This window comes from Mustelus asterias, chromosome 1 (assembly GCF_964213995.1).
Source record: "Mustelus asterias chromosome 1, sMusAst1.hap1.1, whole genome shotgun sequence".
NCBI classification, from domain to species: domain Eukaryota; kingdom Metazoa; phylum Chordata; class Chondrichthyes; order Carcharhiniformes; family Triakidae; genus Mustelus; species Mustelus asterias.
The window spans coordinates 29,158,535-29,184,418 of record NC_135801.1 but is presented as its reverse complement, the minus strand read 5'-3'; the positions used below and the strand labels follow the sequence as shown (position 1 = coordinate 29,184,418).

Genomic DNA, 25,884 nt, shown 5'->3' with positions numbered 1-25,884 from the left:
AAGTATGAAGAAATCAAGGGAATTGTCATTATTATGGGCTTTGCTGTCCATAATTCTGTCCCTGTGGTGAAAGACCATTCACATTCAGACGAGCAACCTCCTGCAAATGATTAAATTAGCATGGCAAGTAGGACCATGTATATACCACCGGATGGCCTGCTGTATGGTAAAAGTGAGGGCTTTTAACTGCTACTGGCAACTTTACAAAGGAAATTTAATGAAATTATTGACCCTGAAAAATAATGTATTGGTAACTGTGGCAGATGGAGTTCGATCTTTGGATCTGAGTAATCAAAAAGGCTAATGCGATGTTTTTTTTATCTCAAGGGAGCTGGAGAAAGTGATGCTTCAGTTATACTGAGCCTTGGTTAGACTCCATCTAAATCACTGCATTCAGTTTTGGAAAAGTTAGCACAGGTATACTGGCCTTAGAAGCCGTACAGTGTAGATTCACCAGAATTAAACAAGTGCTTAATGGATTAAATCATGGGGCATAAACCTGGCTTATATTCCCCTGAATTTAGAATTTTGATAGGTGATCTAATCAAGGTGTTTGAAATATCTGAGGGCTTCAATAGGGTAAAAAAGAGAAACTGTTTTATTTGGTGTGAAATCCAGAACAAGGGGGCATAATCTTAAATATTAGACGCAGGCTGTTTGGAAGTGAAATCAAGTAGTATTTTCTTCACACAAAAAGCAGTGGACGTGTGGAATACAAACAGAAAATACTCACCGTATCAGGCAACATCCATGAAGAGACAAATATTTAATGTCTTAGACCAATAATCTTTCATCAGAATGAGAACTGCTTAGAGATATAACAGGTTTTAGTTAAGAGATAGGAAAGGGCAGGGGGAAAAATATTGAGGCACTGACTAATAATAGCAATAGGACTTTACTTAGACAAATACAGCTGAGTTTATTCCTGATAAGTTATCAAATAGGCAATATTTAAAAAATTGAATTGGCAACACTTGACAGATTACGCAATCACACTAAATGAGTGAGATTTGCCCATTCAAAACCAGAGGAATGAGAGAAAATCTGCACTTTAAACCATGGCTATGTCATCCCAAAATTGTGCTATCTGGCTGACGTGAAGGGGTGCAGCCCGAGAAGGGGAGCATTACCCTTATTGTGATATCCTTGTACATGGATCAGCAACCTTAATAACAATTTAGACAGGTTTTTCAACTACAAGGGAGTCAAAGGGAGGGCAGGCAGAAGAGTGGAGTTAAGGCCGCAATCAGATCTACCATGATCTCATTGGATGGTAGAGCAGGCTCGAGGGTCCAATTGGCCCATACTCCTGCTCTTCCATCTGATTTAAATTTCTAAAAAAGTCAAAAACACAATTCCTTTAGAGAAGATAAAAGCAAAATACCGCAGATGCTGGAATCCGAGACATAAACAGAAAATGGTGGGAAAAATCTCAACAGGTCTGACAGCACCTGTAGAGAGAGAACAGAGCTAATGTTTGAAGTCTGAATGACCCTTCATTAGAGTTAAGAGAAGATTATTGCTCTATCACTCAATGTTGGGCCGAAGGGGTCTCTGTTTGTGCTGCAAAACTCTATGAGGGGAACATTTTAAAAGCTTATTTTCTGGACAAGAGAAAGTTGCAAATTGAATGATCACATTGCACTCTCGTGAGGAAGTAAGAAAAGGCAACACAAGCCAAAATGTTTTGTTTAGTTAGCATCAAAAGGGATTGTTTGAATCCAGGAAGCTGTAGATGAATGAATAAGCCGCAGTCTGCACATTCCTTTTTAAAGTTTTAATACACATTTTATTGAAAACATCATCCACCGGTCTTCAGAACAACCATCTAGATTTAAATCCACTCCAAAAATAAAGTTATACAAGCAATGATTTTGTCCTGCATTGAAAACATTGCAAGAGGTCTCTGTTAAAAGAGGAACTAGGAAATGTCTCCGGGTTACTAGATACAGTTCCACCATTGAAAGTATGATCACAGATTTGGCTTTCCCAGACCAGCGCACGTGGAAGTGAGATTGTTGAATTTACTTTAAAAATAAACCCCTCCCGCCACTTCACCTGAATACTGTTGAGATAAAAAAAGATTTTTCTCTGAAATCAAATTTTCAGAAGTCCAGTGTCTTCCCAGTCACATCCTCCAAACATTCTACAATTTGGGTGGTGGAGGTGGCACAGTTGTTGGCACTGCTGCCTCACAGCACCAGGGATCTGGGTTCAATTCCAGCCTGAGGTGACTGTGTGAAGTTTGCATGTTCTCCCCATGTCTGCATGGGTTTCTTCTGGGTGCTCCAGTTTCCTCCCACAGTCCAAAGGTGTGCAGGTTAGGTGGATTAGTCGTGCTAAATTGCCCCTTAGTGTGTAGGTTAGGAGGATTAGTGGGGAAATATGTGGGGATAGGGTCTAGATGGGATGCTGTATTGGAGAGTTGGTTCAGACTCGATGGGCCAAATGGCCTCCACTGCACTGTAGGGATTCTATGAGTTAATTAATTGGAGATTTAAAAAAACTTTTTCACTTCATCCTTAAAGTTACAAAGCCAATGCATAGTAGAGTGGACCAGGTAGGTCTGAATCGATTTCCTTGCTTGCTCCAAAAAATAAACTCAAATTGAATCCAATTCATGGTCCTTACAAGAGAGACAAATAAGATCCAAGCTGACAAGATAAGGCATTGTAGCACACATTGATTTGATTTATTATCAGATGTATTGGTATACAGTGAAAAGTATTGTTTCTTGCACTCTATAAAAAGCATACTGTTCATAGAGTCCATAGGGGAGAAGGAAAGGAGAGGGAGCAGAATGTAGTGTTAAAGTCATAGCTAGGGTGTAGAGAAAGATCAACTAACATAAGGTAGGTCCATTCAAAAATTTGATGGCAGCAACAAAAGCTGTTCTTGAGTCAGTGTTGGATTTTGTTCACTGTTGACTGATGTTTGTGCTGTGTTGGGTTTTGTTCACTGTTGACTGATGTTTGGTTGTGTTGCATTGTGTTCACTAGTTGATCAATGTTTGATTGTGTTCACTGTTGACTGATGTTGGGTTGTGTTGCATTGTGTTCACTGTTGATCGATGTTTGGTTGTGTTTACTATTGACTGATGTTTGTGCTTGTGGGTTTTGTTCACTGTTGACTGATGTTGGGTTGTGTTCACTGTTGACTGATGTTGGGTTGTGTTCACTGTTGACTGATGTTGGGTTGTGTTCACTGTTGACTGATGTTGTGATGTTGGGTTATGTTCACTAATATTGGGTTGTTCTGGATTGTGTTCACTGATGACTGATGTTTGGCTGATGTTGGGTTTTGTTCACTATTTGATGTTGTGGTGTTGGGTTGTGTTCAATGATACTTGGTTGTGTTGTTGGGTTTTGTTCACTGTTTGCTGTTGTGATGTTAGGTTGTGTTCACTGGTTGGCTGACATTGGGTTGTGTTCACTGATATTTGGTTGGGTTATGTTCACTGTTTGATGTTGGTTTGTGTTCAGTGATATTGGGTTGTTCTGGGTTGTTTTCACTGTTTGGTGTTGGGTTGTGTTCAGTGATATTGTGTTATAGAACAAAGAACAAAGAACAATACAGCACAGGAACAGGCCCTTCGGCCCTCCAAGCCCGTGCCGCTCCCTGGTCCAAACTACACCATTCTTTTGTATCCCTCCATTCCCACTCCGTTCATATGGCTATCTAGATAAGTCTTAAACGTTCCCAGTGTGTCCGCCTCCACCACCTTGCCTGGCAGCGCATTCCAGGCCCCCACCACCCTCTGTGTAAAATATGTCCTTCTGATATCTGTGTTAAACCTCCCCCCCTTCACTTTGAACCTATGACCCCTCGTGAACGTCACCACCGACCTGGGGAAAAGCTTCCCACCGTTCACCCTATCTATGCCTTTCATAATTTTATACACCTCTATTAAGTCTCCCCTCATCCTCCGTCTTTCCAGGGAGAACAACCCCAGTTTACCCAATCTCTCCTCATAACTAAGCCCCTCCATACCAGGCAACATCCTGGTAAACCTCCTCTGTACTCTCTCCAAAGCCTCCACGTCCTTCTGGTAGTGTGGTGACCAGAACTGGACGCAGTATTCCAAATGCGGCCGAACCAACGTTCTATACGTCTGCAACATCAGACGCCAACTTTTATACTCTATGCCCCGTCCTATAAAGGCAAGCATGCCATATGCCTTCTTCACCACTTTCTCCACCTGTGACGTCACCTTCAAGGATCTGTGGACTTGCACACCCAGGTCCCTCTGCGTATCTACACCCTTTATGGTTCTGCCATTTATCGTATAGCTCCTCCCTACATTATTTCTACCAAAATGCATCACTTCGCATTTATCAGGATTGAACTCCATCTGCCATTTCTTTGCCCAAATTTCCAGCCTATCTATATCCTTCTGTACCTTCTGACAATGCTCCTCACTATCTGCAAGTCCTGCCAATTTTGTGTCATCTGCAAACTTACTGATCACCCCACTTACACCTTCTTCCAGATCGTTTATATAAATCACAAACAGCAGAGGTCCCAACACAGAGCCCTGCGGAACACCACTAATCACAGGCCTCCAGCCGGAAAAAGACCCTTCCACTACCACCCTCTGTCTTCTGTGACCAAGATGTGGAGATGCCGGCGTTGGACTGGGTTAAGCACAGTAAGAAGTCTCACAACACCAGGTTAAAGTCCAACAGGTTTATTTGGTAGCAAATACCATTTGCTACCAAATAAATCTGTTGGACTTTAACCTGGTGTTGTGAGACTTCTTACTGTTCTGTGACCAAGCCAGTTCTCCACCCATCTAGCCACCTCCCCCTTTATCCCATGAGATCCAACCTTTTTCACCAGCCTACCATGAGGGACTTTGTCAAACGCTTTACTAAAGTTCATATAGACGACATCCATGGCCCTTCCCTCGTCAACCATTCTGGTCACTTCTTCAAAAAACTCCACCAGGTTAGTGAGGCATGACCTCCCTCTCACAAAACCATGCTGTCTATCGTTAATGAGTTTATTCCTTTCTAAATGCGCATACATCCTAACTCTAAGAATCTTCTCCAACAACTTCCCCACCACGAATGTCAAGCTCACAGGCCTGTAATTACCCAGGTTATCCTTCCTACCCTTCTTAAATAACAGGACCACATTAGCTATCCTCCAATCCTCTGGGACCTCACCTGCGTCCAGTGACGAGACAAAGATTTGCGTCAGAGGCCCAACGATTTCATCTCTCGTCTTCCTGTGCAGCCTTGGATAGATTCCATCAGGCCCTGGGGATCTGTCAGTCTTTATATTCTCTAACAAACCTAACACTTCCTCCCTTGTAATGGAGATTTTCTCCAACGATTCAACACTCCCCTCCGAGACACTCCCAGTCAACACATCCCTCTCCTTTGTGAATACCGACGCTACGTTCACTGTTTGATGTTGGGTTGTGTTCAGTGATATTAGGTTGTGTTCACGGTTTGATGTTGGTTTGTGTTCAGTGATACTGGATTGTTCTGGGTTGTGTTCACTGTTTGATGTTGTGGTGTTGGGTTGTGTTCAGTGATATTGGGTTGTGTTCACTGTTTAATGTTGGGTTGTGTTCACTGTTTGATGTTGGGTTGTGTTCAGTGATATTGGGTTGTTCTGGGTTGTTTTCACTGTTTGATGTTGTGGTGTTGGGTTGTGTTCAGTGATATTGGGTTGTGTTTACTGTTTGATGTTGGGTTGTGTTCAGTGATATTGGGTTGTGTTTACTGTTTGATGTTGGGTTGTGTTCAGTAATATTGAGTTGTTCTTGGTTGTGTTCAGTGATACTGGGTTGTTCTGGATTGTGTTCACTGTTTTGATGTTGGGTTGTGTTCAGTGATACTGGGTTGTTCTGGGTTGTTTTCACTATTTGATGTTGTGGTGTTAGGTTGTGTTCAATGATATTGGGTTGTGTTCAGTGATATTGGGTTGTGTTTACGGTTTGATGTTGGGTTGCGTTCAGTAATACTGGGTTGTTCAGGGTTGTGTTCACTTTGATGTTGGGTTGTGTTCAGTAATACTGGGTTGTGTTCACTGTTTGATGTTGTGGTGTTGGGTTGTGTTCAGTGATATTGGGTTGTGTTCACTGTTTGATGTTGGATTGCGTTCAGTGATATTGGGTAGTTCTGGGTTGTGTTCACTGTTTGATATTGGGTTGTGTTCAGTGATACTGGATTGTTCTGGGTTGTTTTTACTGTTTGATGTTGTGGTGTTGGGTTGTGTTCACTGTTTAATGTTGGGTTGTGTTCAGTGATATTGGGTTGTGTTCAGTGTTTGATGTTGGATTGCGTTGTGTTTTGATGTTGGGTTGTGTTCAGTGTTTTGATGTTGGGTTGTGTTCAGTGTTTGAATTTGGGTTGTGTTCAGTGATATTGGGTTGTGTTTAGTGTTTGATGTTGGATTGTGTTCAGTGTTTGATATTGGGTTGTGTTCAGTGTTTGATGTTGGATTGCGTTCAGTGTTTTGATGTTGGGTTGTGTTCAGTGTTTTGATGTTGGGTTGTGTTCAGTGTTTGAATTTGGGTTGTGTTCAGTGATATTGGGTTGTGTTCAGTGTTTGATGTTGGATTGTGTTCAGTGTTTGATATTGGGTTGTGTTCAGTGTTTGATGTTGGATTGTGTTCAGTGTTTGATATTGGGTTGTGTTCAGTGATGTTGGGTTGTGTTCAGTGTTTTGATATTGGGTTGTGTTCAGTGTTTGATGTTGGGTTGTGTTCAGTGATGTTGGGTTGTGTTCAGTGTTTTGATATTGGGTTGTGTTCAGTGTTTGATGTTGGGTTGTGTTCAGTGATGTTGGGTTGTGTTCAGTGTTTGATGTTGGGTTGTGTTCAGTGATACTGGGTTGTTTTCACTGTTTGATGTTGTGATGTTGGGTTGTGTTCAGTGTTTGATGTTGGGTTGTGTTCAGTGATGTTGGGTTGTGTTCAGTGTTTGATGTTGGGTTGTGTTCAGTAATACTGGGTTGTGTTCACTGTTGACTCTCACACCTTTGGGCTGGCTGCGCGAATGCGTCAAACTCCGCGTGGAGGAGCTCAGCGCGTCCGTCTGCACAGCGGCGGGAGCCGGCTGCCCGGGGACAGACAGACACACACACACACAGAGGGAGAGAAAGAGGCACAGATAGGCAGAGGCCTTGGTGCTGGCGGGGTGGAAATGTCTGCTGGCCCGTGGCAGCCCGCTCCCTGCTCATTTTTAACAGAATAATCGGCGGGTTGTACACTGCTATCGGAGAGGGACTTTCCCCCCCTTCCCTCTCCCCCTTCCCTCAGGCGGCGGTTGGAGCGACTATGAGCCGCCTCCTGCAGCACGGAGCCGGGCAGCAGCTGGACAGGCCCGGACAACTGTAAATATTAACCGTTTAACACACAAATGTGCGGGTATATGTGTCCGGGAGTACAACAAAAGTGAGGAGGAGGATTCATCCGGGTTGGCATCCTTCAGCGGGGAGAGATAAAAATATAATTTTGAAAGTGTATTAGTGTCGTGAGAGGGTTGTCCCGCTGCTGTGGAAGGCGATAGTGATCGAGTGAGGGGGGGCTGTGAGCCGCGGATCCTGTCAGTGATGCCGGTGTGTGTGGTGCAGACCTGCCGCAGTCTGGCGCTCTCAACATGGCTGCTGTCCTTCTGCTTCGTGCATCTGCTGTGCCTGGACTTCACGGTGGCGGAGAAGGAGGAATGGTACACGGCCTTCGTCAACATCACCTACGAGCGGCGCTCCGAGAGGAGCGAGTGCGGCCGCTACGGGCAGCACTCCCTCAAGCAGGACGCCCGCGGCTGGCTGGCGCCGCCCGCCCCGCACGACAGGCTGGCCTGCGACCCCCAGGCCCGCTTCCAGCTGCCCCCCGACCCCGGCGCCCGCGGCTGGATCGCCCTCATCCCCAAGGGGAACTGCACCTACAGCGACAAGATCCTGCACGCCGCCCGCCAGAACGCATCGGCCGTGGTCATCTACAACGTGGGGGCCAGCAATGTCAACGAGACCATCACCATGACACATCAAGGTGAGCTGGTCTGACAGGCTTTCTTGATCATCATGCATTAAATGTGGGATTGGATGTATTAAATATAGGATTAACTGATTAACAAAAGTAGAAAATAGGTGCAGGGGAAAGCCATTCGGTCCTTCGAATCTGCACCACCCATTCATAGAGTCGTAGAACCCCTACAGTGCGGAAGGAGGCCATTCGGCCCCTGGAGTCTGCACCCACCACAATCCTACCCAGGTCCTATCCCCATAACCCCTTGCATTTACCCTAGCTAGTCCCCCTGACAGTAAGGGTCAATTTTGCATGGCCATTCCACCTAACTTGCTCATCTTTGGACTGTGGAAGGAAATCGGAGCACCTGGAGGATACCTACTCAGAATGTGCAAACTCCACACAGTGACCCAAGCTGGGAATCGAACCCGGGTCCCTGGCGCTGTGAAGCAGCAGTGCTAATCACTGTTCCACTAACCACCATTCAATATGATCATGGCTGATCATGCACTTTCAGTATTGCACTCAGGCTTTCTCTGCATACCCCTTGATCCTTTTAGTCGCAAGGGCCACGTTCAGCTTCCTCCTAGAACATATCTAACGAACTGGGCCCAACAGCTTTCTGTGGTAGAAAATTCCACAGGTTCACAACTCTCTGATTGAAGAAGTTCTTCCTCATCTCAGTTTGAATGGCTTACCCCTTATTCTCAGACTGTGATCCCTAGTTCTGGACTTCCCCAACATCAGGAACATTCTTTCTACACCTAGCCTGTCCAATCCCATCACGATTTTATGTTTCTATGAGATCCCCTCTCATTCTTCTAAATTCCAGTGGGTACAAGCCCAGTCAATCCAGTCTTTCTTCATATGTCAGTCCTGCCATTCTTGTTAAAAATTTGATTTATTGTCATATGTATTGGGATACAATGAAAAGTATTGTTTTTTGTGCGCTATGCAGACAAAACATACCATTCACGGAGAAGGAAAGGAGAGGGTGCAGAATGTAGTGTTACAGTCATAGTTAGGGTGCAGAGAAAGATCAACTTGTTTTATTATTGTCACATGTATCGGCATAGTGAAAAGTATTGTTTCTTGCACACTGTACAGACAAAACATACCATTCATAGAGAAGGAAAGGAGAGGGTGCAGAATGTAGTGTTACAGTCATAGTTAAGGTTTAGAGAAAGATCAAATTAATATAAGGTAGGTCCATTCAAAAGTCTGATGGCAACAGCAGGATTTGAGGATGGGGATGGGTTTATCTCTTGGGTACAGCTAGCAGTTACACATAAGTAACTAGCAACACTTGCTACATGCCGCTTCCCAACGTAAGAGAGAATTTCAAACATCAGTTTTGTTTGATGTTGCATAATATATTCTGTCTCTCATTCCCCCATACAATTGTGGTGACACAGAAAAACGAACTTGTCGTGGTAGTACTTCCAAGCTTTCTATAGTTGTAGTCCTACTGCAAACTCCCTGTTGTGCCACCTCTCTAACCTTAACATTGTTTGCTGTAATCCCGCTCTGATCCTAATCCTAAAGTAAATACCATCCATTATCATTGAATTCATTTGGTTCTGTTATAATAGTATTGGAGTAATAGGATTGCAGTTAGCCTGACGGTTGTTGCTGCCGAATTTGTAGTCTTAGAGCAAACACTTTCAGTGCCACTTCAATGGAAATATGTTGTATTTGAATTTTATGATCAGATTGGTACTGGCGGATGGTGTCACTTTTAATTATGCAATGGGTTTAGCATTAAATTGGATTGCATAGTCATTAATTTTTTTGACTGATTTAAAGACCATGTTAAATTTTGTGATTTTAAATAATGGTCAGAATGCTATCACTGGTAATGCGAGGCATTAATTAATTTAAGATTCTTAGAACAAATTTTAATTTACCTTTTGAGATATTATGCTCGCAAAGCTTTAAAATCTTGTATGAATAAGGGAAGTAAGGAGAATCAAATGATGTTTATGGAGTGGAACTCGCTCTGTTATCTCTTTTAGAAAGTTTATGAGACAACCTTGCTGACACGAGATTTACACATTACACAATCCTTCTGCATTTCATTTTTGCATAATGTTTCCTTTATTCCTATTTAATGTTCCTTTGATCCTGTGTTGAGGGCAATACTGCGCTCTCTATCTGTGTAAAACCTAAATTTGGGGACTTTCTGTCCAATTTATATTAGACCTAGCAGGTCCTTCCATTATGGTTAAGATTAGATGTCCCACTCTATTGCATATGTATTTTTCCTGATTGGATAGTTATACTCTCATGCATTTTTGAGTTTTATCATGATTGTGTTTTCTGATTTTAAATTAATATCTGTCTGTTCAGGGAACTTTGTATGGCTTTATTATAATGTGGCAACAATTGTTTGCAATATTTTAGTTGCCAATTGATCCTTTGAATCATGAATTAATGCAACATATTTGAGAAAATAAATCTGTTTGGCATATTTTTGCTGAATGTTTTTGAAAAATGTAGTCACTTGACTCTTGCCATGACACTGCAATCCATTTCCGATCAAACCATTGCTAAAATGTACCTTGATTTATCAAGCTGGAGCTTCGAAGAATATTTTGAAGGAAAAATATGAGACTTTTGGAAAGATGTTCTACAATAATTGAGATGTGTGCATTTGATCCTAAAGTGAATCGACTGCTTTGGGGAGCAAAATAGAACTTTTTTTTTGCACAGATATACAGTAATCATAGAATTCCTATAGTGCAGAAGGAGTCATTTAGCCCATTGAGTATGTACCAATTCTACAACAGAGTATTTTACCTCTATCAATCCACCACTTTATCCCTGTAACCTCACACATATAATCCCACTAATCCCCTAACCTATACATAAGGGGAGGAAACTGGAGCACCCAGAGGAAACCCACTCAGACACTGGGAGAACGTGCAAAATCCACACAGTCACCCAAGGCTGAAATCGAACCCAGGCAGCAGTGCCAACTACTGTGCTGCCCAGTTAAATGTACTTGCAAAATAAGATCTGGTTAGGTACTGCACAAGTAAAATCTTATTTATGATTCAACACAAAAACGAATATTATGTGTTTTTTAAAACAATGTGTGGAGATATTGATTGAAGGTCTGATGACATTGAAATACCAGTAAATGACCATTACGCCCCTCAAACCTGCTTCCCATTTGATTTCTATGCCTCAACTCCTCTTTTCTGCTGAAAATCTGTCTCCCTCAGCTTTTAGTAGCTCAACGATGGATCTCCCACAACTCTCTGTAGTAGATAATTCCAAAAATTCAAAACCTTCTTAGTGAAGAAGTATGTCCTCATCACAGCCCTAAATAATCACCCTTTTTTAGAGGAAACAACCTCTATTTGCCTTGTCAAGTCCCTTCGGAGTCTTATTTATTAATTCAGAATCTTCGTATCTTGGTAATATTGTTCCAAGGACATTCAGTGCCTTCAGTTTTTGTAGCAAAATATATATTTTCTATATTGACAAGGATGGGCATCTTTTATTGAAGGTAAGCCAATTTCTAAATCACTGGCTATAGATATTTTGCTGAAAGCTCATTGCACACAGCATATACATTTAAAAATACAATTAGTGAGCAACAATAGTGATTTCTGTGCTCCAAGTATTTACAATTGAAACCAAAAAATGTAAATTGGCTAAAATTTCTTAAAAGATTGACATCTGTCACTTGAGAGAGATCAAATGCCCAAGGCTAGTTTCTCTGATTAATAATACTATCCCTTCCATTCTGCAAGTCTTTTTCTGCAATACTCTCACATGAAATATCATACAGAACCCTCTTTCTACCAGTGGATTGAGAAACCACAGTTGCTTTGTTAAAGGATTGTTTGACAATGTTCAGGATTTTGTTTGTGTTATCAACAAGGCCAAATGTGATGCTTGAATCATGGCCGAGACTTAATTGGTCAAATATATCCATTAATGCAGGTTTAAGCTGGTTAGGGACTTAAATCCATCAGTCTGCAGAATTATTGACAGTTCAGAGGTCTTTAAACGGAATGTCCTTGGTGTGTTTTTCTGATACTACTTAAATGCAGGAGCTTCAGGGCATCTGTACATTGTTTTGCTAAGTAAATTGAGACTTGTTGATCTAGAAAAAAACGAATTGTCTATTTGGCCAGCTGAATGAGACAGTTACGAAGACACCTGACAGCGCATGAGTCTCCAAATTGAGCTACAGTGATTCAATTAGAATTTTCATTTGCCTGATATGGAGTCCATCCTCATTCCCTTGGCAAACACATTACATTTACCTAAACCTGGAGAACTGGGATGCAGATCCGCAAGAGACCAGGATTAGGGAGTCCATTAGAGAGCTTGAATCCAGCCTATCTCAGGAAATAGGTTATCTGGAGCTGAATGAGAAAACTCCTTCTTCTAATGACATTTGCACCCTTGTGTCTTATCAAATGAACTATGTTCATTAGCCAATCAGCATTAATGGTCTATAGTACTGTGGACATGTATGACTCAAGAATTGAATCACTGCTCTTGGCACAACCAACCCATACAGTAGTAATTTCCTATCACCCATTGTGTTAACTTGACCTCGTCCCTCCCAATCCCATTAGAACTTATTGATAAAATTCCAATTAAACTGATCATATTTCCTTCTCCTACCCTCCCAAAATAAATCAGCAGAGAAGATATTTTAAGATTCTTAACTTTTGCCTGAGGATTCCAACTCTGTAGAATTTATACGCTTACCACTTGTGCTCCTACACATGTATATCACCTGAAGTGTACCGGGCAATACTTATCCAACATTCTGTAGAACAGTCTCCATGGATTGAAAAGTATTGTAACCCCACTATTCAAGAAAGGAGAGGGCAAAAACAAACAATTATAAACCAGCTAACCAACATCAATAATAGGGAAAATGTTAGAATCTTTTATTAAGGACATTAGAACAGCAATTAGAATCATAATTAGGGAGGATGCAGACAAAAATCATGAGAATGGTTCCAAGGATGAAGAGCTTCAGTAATGTATAAAGATTGGAAAAGTTGAGAGTTCCTTGGAGGAGGAGATTTGATGGAGGCACGGCTTTCAAAATCATGCAAGGTCTGGACAGAGTAGATAGGGAGAAACAGTTCCCGTTGGTAGAAGAATTGAGAACCGGGGGCACAGATTTAAGGTACTTGGCAAAAGAAGCAGCGGCAACATGAAGAACTTCTTCACACAGCAAGTGGTGAGGATCTGGAATGCACTGCCTGAGGCTGTGCTGGATGGGTGCAATTGAAACATTCAAGAGGGAATTGAATTATCTAAAAAGGAAGAATGTGCAGGGCTATGGGGAGAAGGCAGAGAGTGGCATGAGGTGAATTGCTCCTTCATAGAGCCAGCGCAGACATGATGGGCTGAATATCAAGATTCTCTTAAGGTTAACATGCAGGTTCTGTCGGCAGTTGGGAAGGCAAATGCAATGTTAGCATTCATGTTGAGAGGGCTAGAATACAAGAGCAGGGATGTACTTATGAGGTTGTATAAGGCTCTGGTCAGACCCCATTTGGAGTATTGTGAGCAGTTTTGGGCCCCGTATCTAAGGAAGGATGTACTGGCCTTGGAAAGGATCCAGAGGAGGTTCACAAGAATGATCCCTGGAATGGAGAGCTTGTTATATGAAAAACGGTCGAGAATTCTGGGTCTGTACTTGTTGGAGTTTAGAAGGATGAGGGGGGATCTTATTGAAACTTACAGGCTACTGCAAGGCCTGGATAGAATGGACGTGGAGGGGATGTTTCCACTAGTAGGAAAAACTAGAGCCAGAGGGCACAACCTTAGACTAAAGGGACGATCCTTTAAAACAGAGATGAGGAAGAATTTCTTCAGCCAGAGAGTGGCGAATCTGTGGAACTCTTTGCTGCAGAAGGCTTTGGAGGCCAGTTCATTGAGTGTCTTTAAGACAGAGATAGATAGGTTCTTGATTGATAAGGGGATCAGGGGTTATGGGGAAAAGGCAGGAGAATGGGGATGAGAAAAATATCAGCCATGATTGAATGGTGGAGCAGACTCGATGGACCAAGTGGCCTAATTCTGCTCCTATGTCTTATGAATGACTGCCCTGTGCTATAGCCATTCTATTATATCATTAGGCACAGTCAACATTGTTTTATGAAATCTTCTTAGCATCCACCCTGTCAAGTCCCAATAGGATCTCGCTCTTTTCAATAAGAGCACCTCCCTTCTATGCTTGAATGAGTATAGACTCAATCTGCTCAATCTTTCAATCTCTATATATATCACTGACTTGGATTAGAGGACCAAGAGTAATGTATACCATGTTTGCTGATGATACAAACTTAGGTGGGAAAGTAAGCAGTGAGGGGGACACAGAGAGTCTGTAAAGAGATACCTACGGGATCCAGGGTGAGGTATCTAAATGGATACAAAATTGGCTTTTTGACAGAAGCCAGAGGGTGGTTGTAGAGAGTTGTTTTTCAAACTGGAGGCCTGTGACCAGCGGTGTGCCTCAGGGATCAGTGCTGGGTCCACTGTTATTTGTCATTTATATTAATGATTTGGATGAGAATGTAGGAGGCATGGTTAGTAAGTTTGCAGATGACACCAAGATTGTTGGCATAGTGGACAGTGAAGAAAGTTATCTTCAATTGCAACGGGATCTTGATCAATTGGGCCAGTGGGCTGACAAATGGCAGATGGAGTTTAATTTAGACAAATGCGAGGTGATGCATTTTGGTAGATTGAACCAGGGCAGGACTTACTCAGTTAATGGTAGGGCGTTGGGGAGAGTTACAGAACAAAGAGATCTAGGGGTATATGTTCATAGCTCCTTGAAAGTGGAATCACAGGTGGACAGAGTGGTGAAGAAGGCATTCGGCATGCTTGGTTTCATCAGTCAGAACGTTGAATACAGAAGTTGGAATGTCTTGTTGAAGTTGTACAAGACATTGGTAAGGCCACACTTGGAATACTGTCTGCAATTCTGGGCACCCTATTATAGAAAGGATATTAGTAAATTAGAAAGAGTGCAGAAAACATTTACTAGGATGCTACCGGGACTTGATGGGATTGAGTTATAAGGAGAGGCGGGATAGACATGGACTTTTTTCTCTGGAGCTTAGGAGGCTGAGGGGTGATCTTCTAGAGGCCTATAAAATAATGAGGGGCACAGATCAGCTAGATAGTCAATATCTTTTCCCAAAGGTAGGGGAATCTAAAACTAGAGGGCATAGGTTTAAGGTGAGAGGGGAGAGGTACAAAAGTGCCCAGACGGGCAATTTTTTCACACACAGGGTGGTGAGTATCTGGAACAAGCTGCCAGAGGTAGTAGTAGAGGCGGGTCCAATTTTGTCTTTTAAAAAGCATTTAGATAGTTACATGGGTACGATGGGTATAGAGGGATATGGGCCAAATGCGGGCAATTGGGATTAGCTTAGGGGTTTTAAAAACAAAGAGCGGCATGGACAAGTTGGACCGAAGGGCCTGTTTCCATGCTGTAAACCTATATGACTCTATATAGACAAGTAAGTGGGCAAGAGAATGGCAGATGCAATATAATGTGGGAGAGTCCACCTTGGAGTATAAGAGTAAAAAAGTCTTACAACAATTTTAAAGGGGTTGCTGAGATCACACCTAGAGCTTTGGTCTCCTTCCCTATGAAAGGATGTTTTTGCTTGGAGGAAGTGCAATAAAGGTTCATCAGATGGTTCCTGGGATGAAGTAATTGATGTATGAGGAGAGATTGAGTAGACTGCGTTCAAATTCCCTAGAATTTAGAAGAATGAGAGATGATCTCATTGAAGCGTCCAAAGCTGTTAAGGAACTTGATGGTATAGATGTTGAGAGGCTGTTTCCCCTGGCTGGTGAATCTAGAATTAGAGGATGCAAGAATAAGGGGTCCGTAATATAGGATTGAGTTGAGAAGAAATTTGTTAACTCAAAGGGTTGTTTATCTTTGGAATTCTCTACTTTTAGATATTTGTTGCTGTTCAGTTGTTGAATATTTCCTTTACGATCAGGTGAGGCAAGGTGAATGATTCTTGCTTTCCCCACTCCTTGTCTGACCACAGCAGGTTATTTTTATAAATGGATGTTGTTGCCAATTCAGTTGAGTGTTTAACCGTTTGCAGGTAATGACTATCAAATACACAAACGTACAGGGTATTTTGAAAAGGAAAGAGGATAGTACTTAACCCGATGTAAGAAAAATAATATAACGCTTCAATGTGTGTATACACACAGATACACATTCAGATTCATACATACAAAAAAAAAGTGGAAGGATAGTTTAGAGATCATTTCAAAGTCCAAAATTGATTAAAGTGATATGATTCTCGTAGGTTGATGACTTGGGTTGATCCAGGCTGTGCTTGGTGGTCCTACTGATTGTACTGTATAATGCAATTCCATTCTATTATGTAATATTCTAGGATCTTTAAATCAGGAAATGTTAACCACAAACTCTCTACTGTTAGATAGGAACTTGATTGAAACAATACTAAGGCTGAAAGACATAAGCAAGTGAACATGTCACCATTTGTGATGCCCTCTATCTTTTTTCTCTCCACCACTGAAGGTTGGCAGAGGTGATGTTCTTGTCCTGTTTTCTTATCTGTTTGTCTGTAAACAATATATATCTCAAGAAAACAAATGGACCGATTTCAATGAAACTTGGTATGAATCATAGAATCATAGAAACCCTACAGTGCAGAAGGAGGCCACTCGGCCCATCGAGTCTGCACCGACCACAATCCCACCCAGGCCCTACCTCCACATATTTTACCCGCTAATTCTTCTAACCTACGCATCTTAGGACACTAAGGGGCAATTTTTAACCTGGCCAATCAACCTAGCCCGCACATCTTTGGACTGTGGGAGGAAACCGGAGCACCCGGAGGAAACCCATGCAGACCCGAGGAGAATGTGCAAACTCCACACAGACAGTGACCCGAGCCGGGAATCGAACCCGGGACCCTGGAGCTGTGAAGCAGCAGTGCTAACCACTGCGCCACCGTGCCGCCGTATGGAAATACAGTAATTCCCAAGATCGTCAAAATGCAAATCCAGATCCTGGAATTTTTAAAAAGAATCCATTAACATTGGGAAATAATGCAAATTGACATTCTTTTAGAATATTGTGGGTTATTTAATTTAGAATGTTGTGATTGTCACCCCTCTTGTGATGGAATTTGCCATAGTTGTCAAAATGTGAGCAGAGCTTTCAGAGCAGGTTGTTGGATGTGGATTGGCCTGAAGCCTCCTCAGTGAGATGGCAACTCTTAATAAAAATATTTATTTTCTCAGCTTTGGTTAGAGCATCAACCAGGCAGAGAAAAGCCTCATGAGAGCTGCATAACGTTGAGCTAACTTAATGTGATGGAGATATGTGCACTACCAAGTGCCTTCTTCAATTCTTAAATCTTGTTTGTCTCCCTTTTCTAATTTCTCCAGTTCAAGCAGTCCCTTTGATGACCTGCTTTCACCCTTTTCTTAAAATCAGATGCTAGAAAGTATGTGAGAACATCTATCAATGATATTGACTATACATTGTGTAGAACAAGATATATAAAAATAATTCCCTGATAACGCAACTAAAATTGGTTTCAGATAATATATTTATTCCATCAATTCTTAATTTTGTCATTTTGTTTAAAGCAACTGACCCCATCTACCTGTGTACCAACTTGACTGATATACATGATAAACAGTATATTGGCCTATGGTTATCAATGAAACCCCTAACCGAGGTCTACTCAGCATATCCTTTTCAAAGATGGCAGCCCAGAAATGTAAAAGTAATACTCTACTGTTGGAAAATCTGTTAATTTTCAGCCTGAATAATGATGCCTATGAAAAACTATGGACTGTTATGTTCTTGGAAGGCACTAGGTTTTTGATTTGTGAGTGTCTCTGGAAAGACCAGCTTTTATTGCATTATTGTCTAATTGCATTTGAGAAAGTGGTGGTGAGCTGCTTGCCTGATCTGTTGCAAACCATGTGGTGTAGATACAACCACAGTGCTGTTAGGAACAGAGTTCTAGGTTTTTGATCCAGCGACAGTGAAGGAACAATTATTTAATTCCAAGTCAGGGTGGTGTGTGTAGCTTTGGGGAGGAACTGGCAGGTAGAACATAAGAACTAGGAGCAGGAGTAGGCAATTCAGCCCCTTAAGTGTGCTCCACCATTCAGTACAATCATGGTTGATCTTGTCTTGGCCTCAACTCCACTTTCCTGCCCGTTCTCCATAACCTTTCAACCAATGAATAATCTGTCTATCTCCTCAAATGTACTTTAATGTCTCGGCATCCACCGCACTCTGGGGTAGTGAATTCCACAGATTCACGACCCTTTGAGAGAAGTAGTTTCTCCTCACTTGTTTTAAATCTGCTAGCCCTAAAACTATGACCTCTTGTTCCAGATTGCCCCACAAGTGGAAGCATCCATTCTATGTCTACTTTGTCAATATCTTTTATCATCTTATATACCTCAATTAGATCTCCTCTCATTCTTCGAAACTCTAGAGCCTAAACTTCTCAATCTCTCTTCATAAGTTAAACCCCTCATCTCTGGAATCAATCCAGTGAACATCCTCTAAACTGCCTCTAATGCCACTACGTCCTTCCTTAAATAAGGGGACCAAAACCATACACAGTACTCCAGGCATAGTCACACCAATGCCTTGCATAGTTGCAGCAACACTTCCTTACTTTTATACTCAACTCCTTTAGCTACAAATGCCAAAATTCCATTTGCTTTCCTTATTACCTGCTGTACCTGCATACAGGTTTTCTGAGACTCATGCACGAGGACACCCAGATCCCTGTGCACCCTAGCACCCCAGAGTTTCTCTCCATTTAGATAATAAGTTGCCTTTCCATTTTTCTGACCAAAAAGGATAACTTCTCCTTATCCACGTTAAACTCCATCTGCCACATTTGGCCCATTTGCCTAACCTATTTATATTCATTTGCAAATTTCTTATTTCCTCGTTGCAACTTACTATCCCACCGATTTTAGTGTCTTCTATTTCTGTATCCAATTCATTAATATAGATTGTAAATATTTGGAGCCCGAGGACCGAACCCTGTGGCTCCCGACTAGTTACATTTTCCCAACCAGAAAAAGACCCATTTATCTTGACTCTCTGCCTTCTGTCAGTTAGCCAGTCACCTATACAAGCTAATAAATTACCCAAGGTTTGTTCCCATGTGCCAATTGCCTTTGTTTTTCCAGATGGTAGAAATTGTCGAGTTGGAAGATGATACAAAGGAGGCTGAGTGAGTTATTGCAGAGTAGATTGTACGTATTGCTGCCATTTTGCTGTGGTGGTAGAGGGAGTGAAGTTTAAGGTGGTGAATGAGGTGTTGAACAAACAGGCTGCTTTGTCTTTAGTGGTGTCAAACTTTGAATTTATTACTGCACTCATCAAGGCAAGTTGAGAAAATTCTGTCACACTCCAAACTTTTGCTTTGTAGATGGTGGACAGTCTTTGCAGAATCAGAAGATGAGTTACTTGCCTCAGACTTCCTAGCTTGTGACCTGCTTTGTAACCACAGATATGTTGGTCTAGTTCAGTTTCTAGTTGATGGTAAACGCCAGGATGTTGATGATGGGGATTCAATAATGATAATACTGTTGAATGTCAGGAGATGGTGAGATTCTTGCTTCTTGGAGCTTTTCAAAGCCTGGCACTTGTGTGGTGAATATGTTACTTGTCACTTCTCATCCCAAGCTTGAATGTCATCCAGGTTTTTCAGCACACAAGGATGGATTGCTTCAGTATATGAGAAGTTGTGAATGGTATTGAATTCTGTGTAATCAACAGCGAACATCACCAATTCTGACCTTATAATTGTCGGAAGGTCATTGATAATGCAGCTGAAGCTATTCGGGCCTTGGGGACTATCATGAGGAACTCCTGTAGCGATATTCTGGGGCCAAGATGATTGGCCTCCAATGAGCACAACCATTTTACTCTTGTAATAGTTATAACTCCAACCACTAGATTTTATTTTCCCCCGATGCCTATTGACTTCAATTTTGCGAGGGCCCCTTGATCAAATGCTGCTGAAATGTCAAGGGCATGCATCATCTCTGGAACTCAGCACTTTTGCCCATATTTGAACCAAGGCTTTAAAGAGATCTGGAGCTGAGTGGCTCTGGTGGCATACAAACTGAACACTGGTGAGCAAGTTATTACGATGCAACTGCAGCTTGACAACACTTTGCTGATTATTGAGAATGCCGATTTTGAAAATGTTATGCTTAGAATTAACATGATTGTAAATTGTGAATGAAGTAATGCAAAATCAAAAACTGAACAAACAAAAGAAAGCAAGGTTACTAAAGCATTGTACATTGTGCTTAACAATAAGTGCTTCCTGTTGCATATTCTTGAAGTGATCAGTGTGAATCAGGGAGTTTGTTTAGCCCAAAGGCAAGCCATTTTGCTAATTGTACCCTTGTGTACTTTCTGAAAGAGTTGTCCAGTTAATCCCATTTGCTGACCCTTTCCTTATGCCTTTTAAAATTTTATTTCTGTAGATATTCAACCGCTTTAGCCTTCTAATTTCTAATGAAAATAGCTCAAACTTCTCTCCTCTGCTAAAGCCTCATCCATGACAACGTTTTTGTACTCCTTTAAAGGAGACTGCAAAATGTGGATACGATATTTTAATGAGACCTAAGGCAACATTATCTGTTTCCTTTTGCACTACTTTATGTCCCTATTTATAAAACCTAAAATCCTAAATGCTTTTTACAATTTTGTTTATTTCTCCCACTTTTGAGAATTTGTGCCTGAGCCCAAGTCTTTTTGCTTTTTTAAGTTTTAATTTTAGTGGAAATTTCCTTTCTTTCCTCCCAAAATATATCACTTTACATTTCTCATTTAAAAACAATACATCTGAAATCTATCTGCTTCACTTACTAACCTGTCGATATTGAAGGCATTTATAGCGCTCTTCAGTTGCTCCCTTTTTCATTTACAAATGTTGAATTTGTGCTAATGTATCCGAATCATATGTATTGAGAAGAGTAATGATCTTGATACTGATTCATAGTAAACAGCTTTCCTCCAATGTGTGCACTTCTATTAAGCGTTATTTGTTTCTTGTTATTTATCCAGTTTCCTTTAGATGTTGCCACATTCCCTCCAATGTCAAATAACGTAATTTTATAAGCAATTCTTCCTTGTGGCATCTTAATGAGCGTCTTTTAATCTGCATGCAGCAAGCTTTGGACATCATTAAGGTTTATGTTGATAAAAAGTAAATAAAATTTGTGCCTCACAAGTGCCAGGCTATGATTATCTCCAAGAGGCTAAGCACCCGCTTTTGACATCCAATGGCATCGCCATCGCGAGATTCCCCCATCATTAACATATTAAGGGTCACCATTGACCAGCAACCGAACTGGGGTCGCCATATAAATGCTGTGATGACGAGAGTGGACCAGAGGCTGTGTAGTCTTTGGCAAGCGACTCCTCAAAGCCTGTCCACTACCTTCAAGGCAAAAGTCAGTAGTTTGGTGGAATACTGTCCATCTGCCTGAATGGGTGTTGTTGCAACAACATTAAAAAAACTCAACACTATCCAGGGCTTGGCAGTGGGCCTGATTGGTACCCATCCACCAGCTTAAAAAACCATTCTCTCCACCACCGACATATAGTGGCTGCAATATGTACTATCCAACCGTGCACTGCAGCAACTTGTCAAAATTAATGAAAAGCAACTGTTACCTGGGAATGCCATTAAATCCAAGTTCCTGCCAAAATTACGACTAATTTGACTTGGACATATAAAAGCATTTATTCGTTAAAACTTGGATTTATCAATCCACACTGCATTCCCTCTCCAAGCTATTCTAAATTTTTTAGTTGTAGTTGACTTTTACAAATTGATATTGATTATCCTTAATTAACCCACGTCTCCCTGGGGAGGTATTAGATATTATACTGTATAATCGCCTCTGGAAACTTGCTACTGATTAACTGAGTGCTTTATAGTTCCTGAAGATCCCATTTTCTTTTGAACAAGTGCTTCGGCACAACATCCTCATTTCAGCATGTTTAAAAGATTGTGGTCAGAGTATCTCCTATATCCTCTTTGACCTCTCAGCATTCTGGGAGCCCTTGCCTTTTGCACTTTCAGTTCAGTCAATCGTTTTCAGTACTATTTCCTTATTTACAGTTATCCCACCTAATTTCTAACCTGGCCACCCTCCCCTTATAATAACAAGGTTCAGGGTTCAAGTCCTACTCCAGGGCTGAGCACAAAAATCAAGGCTGACACTCCAGTGCAGTATGGAGGGAGCACTGTACTGTCAGAGGGGTTGTCTTTCAGATGAACCATTAAACCAAGGTCATATCTGCCGCCTCAGGTAGATGTAAAAGATTCTATGCTGCTACTTGATGAAGGGGCAGCGCTCCGAAAGCTAGCGGCTTTTGCTACCAAATAAACCTGTTGGACTTTAACGTGGTGTTGTGAGACTTCTTACTTGGTAGAAGAGCAGGGGAGTTCTCTCCAGTATCCTAGCCAATATTTATCCCTCAATCAACATTGCAAAAAACTGTTTTTCTCGTCATGATTACATTGCTGTTTGCTGAGAGAATATTAGCTACTGCATTTCCTACATTACAACAATGTCCAATGTATTTCATTGGCCGTAAAGTGTTTTGAGCCAGATAAATGCAAGTCATTTTTTCTTTTCTGTTTCTTTAGTACCCATTTATTTCCATGACCACCTTCTTGGGTGAGAAACCAAGGCAAAGTACTCATTTAGTATCTCCCTCATTTCTTCAGCATTTTTATGAAATTTCCTTCCTTCCAAGGGAAACAACCAGGGTGGGAGAATGTAAGAGTTTCGCTGGGGCCAAGGGCATCACAAGTGGAGGCGAGGATCTGACTAAGCAGATCAGTAACTGTGGAAGTATTGTGGTGAGCCAAAGGCTGGATAGTTGGAATCACTGTTAACATTTCTCTTAGTTTTATGAGACTGTGATGCTACCCCTCCCCCTTGGAAATTTATAGCTGCAGCTCACAAATTTCATTCACAATGCTTTGTGTACTTGTGTACATACACTCTAAACCTACCTCTGGTACTTTAATTCCATTCTCCTGTTAAGTTCTTCAAAATTTTCTTTTTTACGCGTATCTTTCCTACACTCTTTGTCCCTTTGCTTTGCTTTTTGAATACTCATCTTATTTTCTTGCTCCTATGCCATATTAAAGTTTAAAATTTATTTATTAGTCACAAGTAGGCTTACATTCACGCTGCAATGAAGTTACTGTGAAAATCCCCTGGTCACCACGCTCCGGCATCTGCTCAGGTACACTGAGGGTGAATTTAGCATGGCCAATGCACCTAAGCAGCACGTCTTTGGACTGTGGAAGGAAACTGGAGCACCCGGAGGAAACCCACACAGGCACAGAGAGAATGTGCAAACTCCATGCAGACAGTGACCCAAGCCAGGAATCGAATCCAGGTCGTTGGTGCTGTGAGGCAGCAGTGCTAACCATTGTGCCACCGTGCCGTCCATATTAGTTTACACCCTCCCCCCACAGTACTAGTTATTCTCACAGCAAGGACTGATTCTAGCTTAATTTAGATGAAATGCCTCCTTCCATTGCTTGTCACTCCAGATCCTGAGCTGGCCCTATGCCTCAGAAATATGAACTATTTCCACTAACATTACCTTCCCAGCCAAACATTTACCTTGCTTATCTTGCCATTTCTCTACTAATTAGAGAGAGTGTGGCTCTGGGAATAACCCTGAGATTACTGAGTAGTTCTTTAATCTATCTCCAAATTGCTGAAACTTTTGCAGAATCTCAATTATATTGCTCCCTTTGAACCACGACTCCTGGGAGTTTCCCTTCCCTTTCCAAAGGCTTTTGCATCTGCTGCATAATATTCTTTATTCTGACGCCTGGGAGGCCACAAACCATGCAGTGTTTGCTGATACCTGTCTTATTTGCTCACTGAAATCCCCAAATGCTATTGCCTTTCTACATTTCATTTCCTCCTCTTTGACAACCACCTGTTCCAACTTGCTGTAATTTACTCAGGTTGTCATTCTCACAAGTGTTCAAGTAGAATTGCCAATTCAACTGAAGGTGAGTTTTCTTCTTATTAGGATTAAAACTTGAAAATTGATGTGTCACTTTGTTCTTTGCTGTCCATTTCATTTTCTAGGCAATCTGGAAGATACATTGGAATTACTTAGTTAAAATAAAATCTTTCAATAGATTTTGCACTGTCTGCCAGCATTACTAGATTCTAGCCAGAGTACTAATTCAATCATCATTTAAGTAAAAAAGACTAGTTTAAACTTCACCAGGTTGATGGCACAGAAATGCGGCATCTTTTTCACAAGTGCTGTTTGGTAGCTATTTTAGAGCAATGAATTAACTTACACAACTAAAGGTGCATTGAATTTGGAAGTGGTGACAGATTGCCATGGAGTTCCTTTTTTGCATTACTTCAGTTTCCAACTGAGTGGAGTGTAACAACAACCAGTGCACCTAGGGTTATTGGGCAAACTGCAACTTTTTAAACTTAATGGTTTTAGCATGATGATTCCAGTGACTCTTTATTAACATTTGAGAATCGATACCCGTAATTGGAGCTTTGCACACATGTGCATGCATGAACAGAGCTCAGTTTGCTTAACCAGAACATAACAAGGTCATGCAACTCATTTTTCCTTGTAATACAGCAATGCCGTCAGAGAGCCTGTTTTCCTCAATTAGACTCTGAATTCATAGAAGGAAAATGCCCTAACTTTGCACCATGCCAAATGGCAAGATCAAGTTAAACTGACACGTCAACACTAAAATGGCACAAATACATCTTGTTTCCCTTAAAATATAACTTAAATTTGAGAGGAGTTGAGCTCTTCACTGTATGTTAGTGAAAATGGAATGTTGACTGGAAATCTCCATTGTAAATAGTCTGTTTTTTTTTGGAGTTAAGCTTTCCCTTTAGTGTTTAAAAAGATTTGATGCCAGTTGAATAAGCGATCCTGATTTTATGGCCTCTGTGCAGTCTTTTTCTCCATTTGTGGGACGTTGGCATCGCTGGGTGGCCAGCACTTATTGACCATGCCTAGTTGCCCTTGTTCAGAGTGCATTTGAGAGTCAACCCCTTGCTGTAGCTCTTGAATCACATGTAGGGCAGACCAGGTAAGGAAGACAGATTTCCTTTCCTAACTGTATTTAAAGTAGGAATTTTATTTTTGTAGTAGCTTATTTGGAACTGAAACAGTGATAAGTTAGAAACTAAAATTGTTTTCTTTTTTTAGCTATTGTTCAATTGTTAACAGTTAAGCTGCCTTGTTTGTTGGAGTTATATTTAAACTGTGTTATTAAATAAAGTCTGTTTTACTATAAAAGATCCGTAATTTGTCAGCGGAATTACTCCTGGAAACATCCTATCCTCACATTTATACCAAAATAGAAAAAGATGTTGGGATCTCGTCTGGCTTCCTGATGTAATTTGGGATTGTGGTCCAAGACCCTGACAAATAGAAATTTCAATATCCCAGAACCCATGAATAGATCCCTGAGTGGAAATAAAGAGAATGAAAGGGTATGTCTCCTCACAGACAAGGCAGCATCTCTGATACACAGCAGCAGCAGTTCATTTGTTGACAGGTAACAAAACATCCTTGATTGAGAATATGCAAAGGTTTTATACAAGCTTCTTAGTTCTTTCCTGTAGGCAAGCAGGATGACAGATTAGCAATACTTTAATTATTGTACTAGAAGGCTGTTTCAACTTCTTGCAACTGCCTGTAGACAGGTAATTTCCAGTCACACGCACAAATGTGATTACATTCAAATCCATAATGTGCCTGCACATTAGTATGATTTGAGGTCACTTGGAACGTCTCAAATATCATGTTTTCTAAA

At 41.3% G+C, this 25,884-nt stretch overlaps 1 protein-coding gene across 3 annotated transcripts in view; it reads left to right on the top strand.

The window, feature by feature from the left end:
- Positions 1–5,231: 5,231 nt before the first annotated feature.
- The window catches only part of rnf150a (ring finger protein 150a), a 117,119-nt gene continuing 96,466 nt past the window's right edge, over positions 5,232–25,884 (top strand). For 2 of the 3 annotated variants that reach the window (XM_078210695.1, XM_078210678.1), the window contains exon 1: positions 5,232–8,005. In XM_078210695.1, coding sequence (XP_078066821.1) covers positions 7,567–8,005 — 439 coding nt within the window. In that variant the 5' untranslated portion in view covers positions 5,232–7,566. The remainder of the gene's footprint in view (positions 8,006–25,884) is intronic. The other variant, XM_078210687.1, reaches the window with a different exon arrangement.